Source organism: Nyctereutes procyonoides, unplaced genomic scaffold, assembly GCF_905146905.1.
Source record: "Nyctereutes procyonoides isolate TBG_1078 unplaced genomic scaffold, NYPRO_anot_genome, whole genome shotgun sequence".
Lineage (NCBI taxonomy): Eukaryota > Metazoa > Chordata > Mammalia > Carnivora > Canidae > Nyctereutes > Nyctereutes procyonoides.
Genome location: NW_026575131.1, coordinates 45889258 through 45902974, shown reverse-complemented (window position 1 = coordinate 45902974; position 13717 = coordinate 45889258). Strand labels below are relative to the sequence as shown.

General features: G+C 52.3%; 1 protein-coding gene across 1 annotated transcript in view; it reads left to right on the top strand.

The window, feature by feature from the left end:
- SIN3B (SIN3 transcription regulator family member B) overlaps nt 1-13717 on the top strand; it is a 38454-nt gene that overhangs the window by 20458 nt on the left and 4279 nt on the right. The window contains 6 exon segments of the mRNA XM_055343507.1: nt 4393-4600; nt 5399-5515; nt 6710-6948; nt 7690-7873; nt 9796-10399; nt 10612-10781. Coding sequence (XP_055199482.1) covers nt 4393-4600; nt 5399-5515; nt 6710-6948; nt 7690-7873; nt 9796-10399; nt 10612-10781 — 1522 coding nt within the window.

The following is a 13717-nucleotide window of genomic DNA, read 5'->3' as shown; positions in this document are numbered from 1 at the left end:
CACCTACTGCAGAGCATGGGCTGACCTCAGGGGCTGGGGCAGCTGCTAGGAGGGCAGAGGTTTTCTAGGAGGCGAATGCACATGCACAGTTCACACACAGTTCCCTTTGGAGGGGAGTCAGACGGCCCCAGCATCACCTCCTGCTCATCAGCTCTGTCACATTGGGTGAGTTCCTTAACCAGTCTGAATCTTAGTTTTCCTGTTATGAAATGGGGATTTCTAGAGGTAACATACAGAGTTTCAGAGCACTCCAATTGGGCTGTACATATAAGTCCTTTAAAGTAGTGTCTAGAATATGAGGTATGCACATGCATATGACTGCATAGCACCTTATTTAGCTCTAAAGTCATCCCCAGGGACAGGTGCTTCCTGAACCCTTTAGTATTCATTTAAAAAAATTTTTTTTAATTTTATTATTTTTTAAGATTTTATTTATTTATTCATGAGAGATACATAGAGAGAGAGAGAGATTGGCAGGCTCCATACAGGGCACCTGATGTGAGACTCGATCCTGGGTCTCCAGGATCAGGCCCTGCGCTGAAGGCGGTGCTAAACCGTTGAGCCACCCGGGCTGCCCTCATTTTAAGATTTTTAACTTTTTTTTTTTTTTTTTTTAATTTTTATTTATTTATGATAGTCACAGAGAGAGAGAGAGGCAGAGACACAGGCAGAGACACAGGCAGAGGGAGAAGCAGGCTCCATGCACCGGGAGCCCGATGTGGGATTCGATCCCGGGTCTCCAGGATTGCGCCCTGGGCCAAAGGCAGGCGCTAAACCGCTGCGCCACCCAGGGATCCCTAACTTTTTTTTTTTAATGTAAAATAAAACACATCCAAAAAACCGTATGATGGATGATTTGATGAATCATTTTTAGGCAAATCCTTTTGTGCTCACCACCTAAGTCACAAATGGACCTTTGACAGCCCCTGGGAACCCCTCCTCCTCCCATGCCATCCCATCATGCTCCTTCCCCCCTCACAGGTATCACTTGGGGGCCAGCATCTCCCTACAGTAAGGATGGCGCAGATACTGTCAAACACGCAGCCCAATCTTCCCTCCTGTCTGGGTTTTGTTTTAGAATATGTCTTGTGAGTCTCTCCCTCCCACTTTATTCCTTCCTGTTTCTGTGTTGGTGCCCCTGCACCTGGGATGGGTTTCGCTGACTACAGTCCCGTCTTCCATGTCCACGTTCTTTCTGTGGTTCATAGATTTATGTGTTCACTGGGGGTTGCAAAAGAGAGAATCTCAACAGTATTTGTCACCTTTTGGCAGCCCAGGTTAGATGCTTGATTTCTCCCTTTTATTATAAGTGGCTGGATGATGAGTCACATTCCTATCTTATCAAGATCAATTCTTTTTTTTTTTTTAATTTTTTAGTATCTTATGGATTCATGGACATGTTTGATGTGTTTCGATAGATTTTTTTTTAAAGATTAATATATTTATTTTAGAGCACGAGTGGGAGGGGCAAACGGAGAGGAAGAGAGACTCAAGCAGATTCCCCACTGAGCACGGAGCCTGCCAGAAGTTTCAGTCCCACAACCTTGAGATCACAACCCAAGCCAAAACCGAGAGTCAAATGCCTGACCAACAGTGCCACACAGGCGCCCCTGTTTCGATTTATTGTACTGTATTGTATTTTTTATTCATAAAAGACACACAGAGAGAAGCAGAGACATAGGGGGAGAAGCAGGCTCCCTGTGGGGAGCCAGATGTAGGACTCGATCCCAGGATCCTGGGATCATGACCTGAGCCAAAGGCACATGCTAAACCACTGAGCCTTGGGGATCCCTGGGTGGCTCAGCGGTTTAGCGCCTGCCTTCGGCCCAGGGTATGATCCTGGAGTCCCGGGATCGAGTCCTACATCAGGCTCCCTGCATGGAGCCTGCTTCTCTCTCTGCTCTGTGCCTCTGCCTTTCTCTCTCTCTCTCTCTCTCTCTCTCTCTCTCTCTCTCATGAGTAAGTAAATAAAAATCTTAAAAAAAAAAACAAAAAAACTGAGCCACCCATTCTCAATATATTTTAAAGATGAAGAGGCTAAGGCCCAGAGTGAATACCTCTGACTTTCCTCAGAGATAGTTCTTCAAAGAGAACTTTGCCATGGTGTTGGATGGATCTAGGGTGGTCCAGCCCAGAAACTGACCCTTTGCTTATCCTCTGCTTTCTGGACACAATGCTCTATCAGCCTGGGCTGCAGCATCCTTTTTTTTTTTTTTTTTTTTTTTAAATTCAGTATTTCTTGGATGTCTTTCAGTGTCAGATGTGGGTCTACATGATCATTTATAGCTACTGCATACTATTCCCTTGCTTGTATGCATCATGGGTTTCTCAGCAGAGTCTATAATAATGATGTTTGTCTCTAGTTTCTTTCTATAGTCAGTGCTAAGGTCATGCTCCATAGGTTGGGATACTCAAAAGTCAAATTAGGGTCATCAGGCAGTACTTCCTTGGTGATCCTGAGAGGGTGCACATGTCAGGGTGACCCTTTCAACTTGGGTTAACTTTCCCAGGCTGGTAAAGATCTATTAACACTCTGAAAAATGGCCCAGAGCAAGATGGCGCTGTTACACATCCTTGGCTAAACCGTGGCTGGCTTTTTACATGGACTTGGATTGCGTGCTCACTCCAGTGGAAGTGTGTTTGTGAGCTCAGAATCCAGTGCTCTGGGTCTGGGCCCTGGCTGGGGAGTGGGTCCTGTTGTTGGAAAGACAAAGTGCTCTGGCCATTGACTGGTCTGTGGAGGCCTGTGTGGGGGTGGGTGCGCTGCATGTGGGCCTTGGCCTGCCCAGTTGGCTGCATCACCAGCTGAGTCCAAATGGGGACCCTGCTTCCTACCAGCAGAACGAGAGTTTTGCAAAATGGCCAAACCTACCTCCCGCAGTTATCTGTTAAGGGAGAAGAATGCAGGAACTCCAAATTTGAGGTGTTGAGCAGGTGGGCAGTGTTGGGTTGGGTCAGCTGTTCTCATTTCCATGTGCCTAGAGCAGTGTCAGGGAGGACCCCAGGGGTGTGCAGCAAAGAGCTACAGTGGGCTTCTGCTTGCTCGCCTTCCTGTGATGCCTGGCTGGGTTAGCAGTCGCTTCGACAAGGCCTTTCTCGCAGTGTGAGCGCCAGTCTGGGTTTGCACACCCAGGAGCTCTGCCACCTGGTGACGGTGCTGCCGGAGTTGGGACTGGAGCGGGCCATGTTGGAGTGACCTGTCCCCCTTCAGAGCATTCACAGTTTGCCTTTATCACGGTTGTCACCTCAAATGGCCTCCACACCGTGTTTGTTGATGTCTTCCATCCCTATGTTTCCATTTGCTTGTGGGTTTCCCTTATGAGCGGAGTTGGTATGGGGTCCCTACAGCCAGGGCACAGTGGACAGCCATCTCAGGAGGGAAGTGTGTGGTTCATGAAAGAAGGGGGTTGCAGGAGGCAGGATCACCATGCCACCTGTCAAAGTAACTGCCTTCTTGCCGTAGCATTTTTTTTTTTAAGATTTTATTTATTCATGAGAAAGAGAGAGGCAGAGACACAAGCAGAGGGAGAAACAGGCTCCATGCAGGGAGCCTGATGTGAGATTTGATCCTGGGACTCTAGGATCACGCCCTGGGCCGAAGGCAGCTGCTAAACCACTGAACCACCCAGGGATCCCTGTAGCATTTATTTTAAGAATTTTTTTTATTATTATTAAGTAATCTTTACACTCAGCATGGGGCTTGAACTCAACAACTGCAAGATTGAGAGCCACATGAGCTAGCCAGGCACCGCCCTTGGTAGGATTTGATAATCATTTAATCACAAATTCTGGTGATATTGGGGGCCAGTTGTATTGAAACCTTCTCATTGCATGGCCATTACATCATGACTTGTGAGAACATGTCTGTGGAAGGTTTTCCCAGGAGAGATCTCCCTCAAGAAGGAAGACTGGAGCAAAGATTGGCAGACTCTATCTGTCAAGGGCCAAGGGGCAGTACAACTGAACACTGGCATTGTTGTGCAAAAGCAGCCACAGACAATACTAAGAAAATGGACACCACAGTATACCAATAAAATTTTATTTGCAAGGACAGGCATGGGCAGCTTGGCAATAATTTACAGACCCCTAGCCTGAAGCCCAGCCTTTTCCAGTTAAGGAACATCCCTAACCCCAGCTTCTGCCAGTCTAAATTGTCAATTCCAGCATGTTTCAAGGCTCTCCTGTTAGTGTTGTGACCTGGCTGGTGACAAAGGGATGAGAGGCAGATTTACTCACACAGTTGAGGACATTATACATATCTGATGCTCAGTTCCACCTCGCCCGTCCTCTCTGACAATCTTTAGGCATCTAAGGGGAAGCCAGTCTAAAATCGATAGGCCCCTCCCAGAAAGCCCCAGAGAAGCCAACTTACTGTTTGTCTTTTTTCTGAAGGAAATTTCCAGAACTCTTTGCGCAGTTCAAGTCCTTCCTGGGGGTGAAAGAGCTGTCATTCGCCCCACCCATGAGCGACAGATCCGGGGATGGAATAAGCCGGGAAATTGACTACGCATCTTGCAAGCGCATTGGATCCAGCTACCGAGCACTCCCCAAAACCTACCAGCAGCCCAAGTGCAGTGGGAGGACGGCCATCTGCAAGGAGGTAGTGCTCCCTGGCGGCTCACATCAGCTTTCGCCACAAAAACCCGTCACACCCATGTTTTACATAAAAGAACTGAAATGTTAACCCTCTAAATTTTGAATAATAGACAGTGCTGGGATGTGGCCAAAATGCCTAAGCTGAGATGATGGTTTCTTACCATACTGGTAGCTTTGGCACACTGCAGAGCACCTGGCACTGGTGTCGGCTTTGGCATATTCCTGCATTTAGATTTACGTTTGTTTCAGCCAGGAGCCTGCTTTGTCCCAGGTCACTGCCTCTGGTATGTCTCCATTTAGCTTGACCACTGAATACTTTTTCAAAGTTAGTAGACAGGCTGTTACTCTGTTTCCAGAATCCAGTAGTGCTTGCTGGATTTCAGGATATATAGTCCTAGGTTCAGTAAACTAAAATCTGACCCTATGCCTGTGTTTGTAAATAAACCTTTATTGGCACATACACATGCCATTATAATGCTTGTGGCTGCTTTACCAGGACAGAAGCAGAGTGGAATAGTCCTCTGACAGACTGGCTGGCCTGCAAAACCTAAAATTTTCATCATCTGGCCCTTTACAGAGAAAGTTTGCCAACCCCTGAAAAAGTACCATTTGTTTACAGGACCAAAGTCCTGTTTTCTCTTAAAAACGCTTTAAAATTAAGGTTATTATTTGTATGAGAAGGTACTTTCCTGTAAGAAGTGGATTATGTCCCTTGTCTCCGTATCTTTCACACCGGATCATAGTAAACAGTTCTGGCCACCGAGACCTCCCGCACTGGTCATAGCATCTCCTCTTGGTCCAGGTGCTGAACGACACCTGGGTCTCATTCCCCTCCTGGTCAGAGGACTCCACTTTCGTCAGCTCCAAGAAAACTCCCTACGAAGAGCAACTGCACCGCTGTGAGGATGAGCGTTTCGAGGTGTGTATGCTGGCATTGTGGGGCCCTCCCAGCCAGTCCTTACTCCTGGCTATGATAGGGGGCGGGGACTGGGGTCTGAGCCTGTCCCCCACTTCTCCACTTTACCCTATCCTCCCTTTCCATCCTGGGATGTATCTTTCTCAGTCTCCTTTCAAGTATCAGGGATTCCAGAACTTTCCAGCAGAGGGCAGCACCTGAAAGTGTCCTTTTTCTGCCTTGCTGCCCTTCAGGCCGGCTTGGCAATGGTGCTATTTCTTTTCCATTTTAAACGTAATACGTATTTACATTAAATTAATTAACTCAGGTTACCTTAATTCTCGTCATTGAAATGTTTACTGAGATCATTGGATGTTTACGTGCAACCGGTGATTCCCGGGACCCTTCTTTTAGTGGTCCCAGCGTGTAAACTCGCTGGCACAGTGTCACAGCTAGGAGGTGGACATTGACACACCTGAGATCTCACATCTCCACGGTGTGTGTGTGTATGTGTGCATGTGTTCCCGTGTGTATGGTGTCATGTGTGTTGTGTGTACATGCGTATTCCCCACCACCACTCCCCCACCACCAGGTTCCCTCTTGCGGCCCCTTATGGCCCTTTCCACCTCCCTCCCTACCCGACCTTGTCCCTGAACCCTGGCAACCACTGACCTGTCCTCCAGCCCTGTCACTTTGTCCTAAGTGGGATCACAGTGTGTAACCTTGGGGGACTGGCTCCCCATCAGCATGTGGCCTGGAGAGTCATCCCAGGGGCAGGGATGACCATGAGTCCACCTTTATTATTGTCTTTGATGCCTGTGAAGTGGGTCAGTATGGGGACCTTTTCCTTCCTCAGATGGGTCCACCCATGTCCTAGCTACTGGATATTCATGCAGGTGGTAAGCCACCCATGAGTCGTGTTTCGTGAACACCTGGCTCACACCATTGCTGGCTCACACCCATGAGTCATGTTTCATGAACACCTGGCTCAGACCCCAGCCCTATAACCAACTGTGCTTGTTCTGGGCCCCTAGAACCGCATCGGGGCTACCACTTCCTGGCATCCGTCATCCCTCACCCACCCCCACCCCCACCCCCATCCCCATCCCAAAACACAGAAGTTAATCAGTTCTCTCCAAGCATCTCTTCTGCCAACCCAGGCCTGTCCCCAGGGCCCCGCTGCCCCCCAACAGCTGGCCCCTGCCTTCCTCTCCGTAGTTAGATGTCGTCCTGGAGACCAACCTGGCCACAATCCGTGTGTTGGAAAGTGTGCAGAAGAAGCTCTCTCGGATGGCGCCTGAAGACCAGGAGAAGTTCCGGCTGGATGACTGTCTGGGGGGCACATCAGAGGTGATCCAGCGCCGCGCCATCCACCGTATCTACGGTGACAAGGCTCCAGAGATCATCGAGAGCCTCAAGAAAAACCCCGTCACTGCTGTCCCTGTCGTCCTGAAAAGGTGTTTCCAGATTCTGGCTGCCCCACCTGTCACAGGCAGTCCCCCTGGGGCTCATTAGTGCTGTTTGTCATCGGTGATTGGGAAGGGGCCCCCGGGGCCCCAGGCTATCTTAGTATGATTTCCAGTCTGTCCTCCTCCTCCTCCTGTTTTACTCCTGAGAGAAAAGCACAACTGTTAATTGTCTCATCCTTCTAGAGTTTTCCCCATGCACATAGTCCTATCTAAACATGAAAAGTAACTATTTTAAAGCACAAATAGGATCACCCTATAGCACAGCTTGCCTGTTACTTAACAGTACATTTTGGGAACCTTTTTGTGCTAGTGAATAGGTATGAAGTAAGTGGCTGCCCTTGACCAGGTGCTGTGCTCAGCCCTGGGATTGCAGAGTAGCTGAGGGAGGTTGACATGTCCCTTTGCCTGGGGCAGTCAAGTATGTGAGACCAGTGGTTGATCCACTAACTACCCAGAGTGTGGTCAGTGCCATGGGGCAGGGCAGGGAGAAGGCTCTGGGGCAGCGATACTTGAAGAGCTGTAAAACCAGCCACATCAGTTCTACAGAGCAGGTGTTCTCTCCCTTCCTCTTCTCTCAAGCGCGGAACCCACTGCCCAGGCCAGGAGCTGGCTGTCCCTGGTTTGGAAATGCACTCGGCTAGGCCTGTGGGTGGATGACAGGCTGCCTGTGCAGGGACGACGGGTCGGTGCCCCGGGTTGTCCCCATGCTGAGCCCCTCTGACCCTGCAGGCTGAAGGCCAAGGAGGAGGAGTGGCGGGAGGCCCAGCAGGGCTTCAACAAGATCTGGCGGGAACAGTACGAGAAGGCATATCTCAAGTCCCTGGACCATCAGGCCGTAAACTTCAAACAGAACGACACCAAGGCCCTTCGCTCCAAGAGCTTACTCAACGAGATCGAGAGCGTCTATGATGAAGTAAGGCCCTCTGCTTCTCCCAGTCTCAGGCAGATTGCCAGCTCTCTGTGCCTCTGTTTCCTCAGCATCCCTCTCATAGGGGTGGAGTGGGTGTTTCTGTGGCACTCAGCCTAACACCCGTCCAGGGGGGAGGATTATAGCCCGTTGCTGGCAAAGGGCCCTCCCCTCCCACGTCTCCTTCCTTCCCCACTTACTCCCGGGCCTTGATCAACCTTCCCTCAGGTGACTTCAGCTTTCCTTTCTCTGCTGCTAGCTGTGTGTCCACACAGTTGAAGCCTGAGAAGGAACGTTCCATCTGACCCTTACAGACCTTACGATGCAGTAGCATTGTCCTCCTGGTTTTCGGAGTGACAAAACGGAGACATGAGATGTGGCCACTAGCCGAAGCCAGTCACAGGAAACAAGGCTCCGGGCCCAAGGGCTATGCCTCTAGTCACCACACTGTGCCTTCTTGGCAGCTGGGGCACAGTCAGGCTCATGGGGTCAGAGCCGCAGAACTGAGGCAGGGCTGGCTCCAGGCTATGAGGATTGAGGCATTGATAACACGTACAGGGAGGGAGTTACTTGCAAGAGCCTGTGGTGGGAAGCCCCTTCCCTCCTGCTTCCCTGCTCTGGGCTGCCCCTGGCCCTGCAGGGCCCACTTGCAGCTAGTTGGGTCTCCTCACTTTCATCCTCCAGCGGATCCTCCAGGCCTGAGAGCACCCTCCCACCCCCCTCAACAGAGTCCGTGGGACATCCTCAGAACGAGAGTTGATGAGCTGACCCATGAGGCCCAGCACTGTCACCGCGGAGTTCCTTCGCCCTTTCCCCGGGGGCAGAGGGGAGAGGGGCACTGTTTGGGGCTGGAGGTTGGCCCACCAGCCTGGTGAGCTCTGTGTGTGCAAGCCTGTCATGCACGGGGAAGTCAGCCCCGTGTTGCGCTGTGGGTTAGCAGAGCACAGTTCTGAATTGCATACGTCAGAACTTGCTCTGAGAAAAGGACTTAAAGAGATTTTTGAGGGTGTTTGTGGCACAAATGAGATAGGGACTCACAGAGCAGTAGGAGAAGGAGGTTACGCCAGAGCCAGGAGCCGGGCTCAGCTTCTGGAGCAGCCGCACACCAGCTCTCAGGCCCCTCTGCCGCCAGCGCAGGGAAAGGAGATCTCGGGCTGCTACAGAATAGTGTCCCCGAGGGAGCATGACCTCTGGAAGGAAGAGACAGGCCTGACCCTGCCCTCGTTCTCTGTTGGTCACTCATTCTGTGGCTGTTCAAGGAGTCCCCTCAGTGCTGTGCCCTGGACCGGTCACCGAGAGGTGAGAGAGACCTGGCCCTGCCCCTGGGAGCTCCCCACCTGCAGGCGCGGCATCCACGCTCACATTTTCTGAGAGCCTGGGTGTGTCAGCCTCGTTGCCTGGTGCTGGGGATCAATGCCACCCAAGGGAGCGTGTTGTCAGGGCTGACCTCAGCAGGCAGCTCAAGGCAGTCTGGAGAGAGTATGATCATCTACAGGTTCGCAGGAAGAAAAGGCATTAGCTGGATAAAGTCTGAGGAGAGGGATGAGACCAGGGCTGTGGTTTTCCAGGGCAAAAGAGTAGAGGGGCAGATTGCAAAGGTCTTAACACACAGCAGAAGGTAGTTCGGCGCTCGTGAAGCACTGAATGAGGCCAGGTGTCGGGGGCTACAGGATGTGCCAGGGACTGGGATCCTGTCGTGAGCAGTGCAGAAGGCCTAGAAGGCCATAATGAGGCTGACCATGCTCCTGTAGGTCAAATCACTCTAGACACAGATCAGTGGGTGGAGTGGGCTGGTGGGCAGTTGGGAGGTGCTGGGCTGCACCCCAGACCAGAGTGTGATGCCTTTAGAGCACTCTGGCCCTGGGCTCCCCTACCTTGACTTCTCCCAGCTGGTCACTTCCTGTCTAATAACCCCCTGTTCCCCCCAGCACCAGGAGCAGCACTCGGAAGGCCGCAGCGCCCCCTCCAGCGAGCCACACCTCATCTTTGTGTATGAGGACAGGCAGATCCTGGAGGACGCGGCCGCCCTCATCAGCTACTACGTGAAGCGGCAGCCAGCCATCCAGAAGGAGGACCAGGGCACCATCCACCAGCTGGTACACCAGTTCGTGCCCAGCCTCTTCTTCTCCCAGCAGCTGGACCTGGGGGCGTCTGAGGACTCCGCTGATGAGAGCCGGGGGAGCCCCCAAGGGCAGAGCGCAGACCCCGGTGACCGGAAGAAGCCGGCGCCTGGGCCACAGAGCAGCCCCCCAGAGGAGAAGGGGCCCGTGGGCGAGGCGCCGGCCACCGAGCAGCCGCCACAGCAGCACAAGCCCCTGGATGACGTGTACAGCCTCTTCTTCGCCAACAACAACTGGTACTTCTTCTTGCGCCTCCACCAGACCCTGTGCTCCAGGTTGCTGAAGATCTACCGCCAGGCACAGAAGCAGCTCCTGGAGTACCGGACCGAGAAGGAGAGGGAGAAACTGCTCTGTGAGGGCCGCCGGGAGAAGGCCAACGACCCTGCCATGGAGCTGCGGCTGAAGCAGCCGAGTAAGGCCTTGGGCCCCTGGGGGTGGTGCACGGGTGCTCACGTCCACTGGCCGGCCCAGGACTCGGGTGCCCAGTCTAGCTCCCGTCCTGGAGCCTCAGGCCGATGTTAGGAAGCCTGTGGCGGGAGGCAGCATCCTGTGGAGACTTAGGTTCATCCTGGTGAGGCCCACACATGTTTGTGGCCCTGGATGACCGTGGTCCCCACTCCACAGGCGAGGTGGAGCTGGAGGAGTACTATCCGGCCTTCCTGGACATGGTGCGGAGCCTGCTGGAGGGCAGCATCGACCCCACGCAGTACGAGGACACCCTGCGTGAGATGTTTACCATCCACGCCTACGTGGGCTTCACCATGGACAAGCTGGTGCAGAGCATTGCGCGGCAGGTGAGCAGGGGCGGCGGGGCTGGAGCCACGGGCCACGAAGCACCTCTGGGAGGGTCCCTGCCTGCCCCCGGCCCTTCCTTCATCTCATGCTGTGGGGATGGCCCTGTGGTCAGCACTTTTGTTATTTTAATTGAAGTAGAATTCACATAACACAGAATTCACCATTTTCAAGTGAATGATTCAGTGGCATTTAGTGCGTTTATAATGTTGTACAGACACCACTTGTATCTAGTTTCGGAGCATTTCCATCACTCCAAAGGGGACCCAACCCCCATGAGCGGTCATCCCACTCATTGTCCTCCCCCAAGCTCCTGGCAGCCACCAGTCTGTCTTCTGTCTCTATGGATTTTCCTGATCTAGATGTTTCCTTTAAATGGACTCATACAGCTTGTGGCCTTTTGTGTCTGGCTCCTCTCAAACTCAGTATGTTGCTTGTGGGGCTCATCCACCAAAATGCACGCATCCATCTGTAGTGCATGTCAGTGCTTCCTTCCCTAACGTGGCCGACGCCTACACCATCGTGTGGATGGACCACATTCATTCATCCACTCACCTGTGGATGGTCATGTGGGTTGTTGCCACCTTTTTTTTTTTTTTTAAGATTTTATTTATTCATGAGACACACACACACACACACACACACAGGCAGAGACACAGGCAGAGGGAGAAGCAGGCTCCATGCAGGGAGCCTGATGTGGACTCGACCCCGGGACTCCAGGATCATGCCTAGACCGAAGGCAGGCGCCAAACAGCTGAGCCACCCAGGGATCCCCCAGGTCGTTGCCACCTTTTGGTGATTGCAAACATGGGTATACAAGGATCCATTTGACTCCTTGTTGACACACTTTTCTTGAGAGTAGCAACACATAAGGAACTGTGTAGCTCATTCCTTCTGGAGGGAGACTGTCAGGGACATTTATTAGCATCACTGAGAACAGCAGAAGACACCACAGCTGGGTGTCAACAAGAGGAAATCAGTCACGTTAATATAAACAGCAAAACCAAAAAAAAAAAAAAAAAAAAATAGCAAAACCCCAGACGAGACAGATACGGTCTTGGGACAGAAGTCCTGCTCGGTTACCACCGGAGTTATTGTTCAGCTTGACTTGGTTTCCCGTTTATCCAGTAAGGCTATTCCCCGCAAAGCAAAAAAGCTGAGGTAAGAGTAGTGTCCTGACCCTCTCACCCAGATACGGTTGTTAGAAATGGCATTTCCTTTCAGGCTTTACAAGCTTCCCATCGAAGCCGAAACACACACAGAAGCATGCCCAGATCCCAAGCGTGCAGCTTGGGTCTTCACAGATAGCCCCAGCCCTGCTTCCTTTCAGCCCTCCCTGCATGCAGGCACCCACTGCCTGGTCTCTGGCACCGAGAGCCCCCGGTTTGGAGCTGTGCGCCATTGCAAGCCCATAGCGTGCTTGTGAACAGGGCCCTGTGAACAGACCGTGGGATTGTGTGGGGTCCTCTGCCGAGATCCCTGTGGATCCCTCTGTGGCAGTTTGGATGTCCTAGGTTGTGGAGAGCCCGTCTGTGCCAGTTGGCCCTTCCCCTGTGGAGCCCACCACCTTTTCCCCACTGGGGAGTGGGAGGCTCTGCATCTTCTGGCTGCTAGGAATCCTCCTCCCTGACAGGTGTGCTCTGAGACCCTAACCCTTTTGTGTTTGGCCATCTCCCCGTGTCCCTCTGTGTGCTAGGCCAGCTCTCTGTCCCTACCTGTCACCATCTGTAGTTGTGGCCTTTGTGAACAAGTGTTCTGGAAGCAGGCAGACAGGGCCCTGTGAACAGGCCATTATAGGGCTGGGTGTCCAGTCTGCCCCCAGTGGGGCCCAGTTCCGGGGACAGCAGCCTCATCAGTAGCACCCAGAGGGTTGGACCAGATCAGATACTCTGATGAACGTGTTTCTTTTTAATTCCCTTGTCCCCAAATGTCCCCTATAGAACTTGTTTTTTGTTTTTGTTTTTTTTTTTTTTTTCTTAAAAGGGAAAAGGAAAAGAAAAGGAGCAAGAAAAATGGAGATATTTAGCTGAAGCCCTGTAAGGACAGGACCCCAGGCCCCAACCTCCCCACCTGCCAGCAGGGCACATGCTCACAGGGCCATCAGAAGGCTTTGAGGCCGTATTGGTGCTCTTTGCCTCTTTCCCATTTGATTAGCCTTTCTTCTGGTCAGTAGTAGCAGCTGGTGTGTTTACTGGGGTCTTACTGGGTGAGATTTACATGCGGCCACATGTTGTATCTACCCAACAAAGCTGCGTGTGAGGAAGGCCCCGAGGCCTGGAACCCCCATGGCTGGTGCCTGGGGCACCAACTCCTCACTTGCCGCTACTTCCCTTATTCTTCCTAAATCTGAAGGTTTTGAGTATGTTGATAGGGCTCCCAAGAATTCATTGTGTCCGTAGCAGAACACTGAGGGAAGAATTACTTGCCATGGCACCACCTTGGGATAATTACCATCCCCATTTTGGCTCGTTTTGTTCAGTACCTTTTTTTTTTTTTTTTTTTTTATTTATTTATGATAGGCACACAGTGAGAGAGAGAGAGGCAGAGACACAGGCAGAGGGAGAAGCAGGCTCCATGCACCGGGAGCCCGATGTGGGATTCGATCCCGGGTCTCCAGGATCGCGCCCTGGGCCAAAGGCAGGCGCCAAACCGCTGCGCCACCCAGGGATCCCTTTGTTCAGTACCTTAGTGCTTCTCACACCGAGGCAGCGCTTGCTGGTCTGGGCTGGCTTGCTCTGGGTTGGTTTTCAATCTGGTCCGGTGTGGTCTGCAGCCAGCATGTGGAGGCTGCCTGGCACAGCCATTGGACCCTGGCCTTCATGCCCACCTCGTAGACGTTGCTGGCCTCGTCTGGGGATGAGGGGGGCCCCAGCGGGAGGTGGCGGCAGCTGTGCCTCACCCCTCCTGGGGACACACAGATGCCACGCGCCCACTGGCT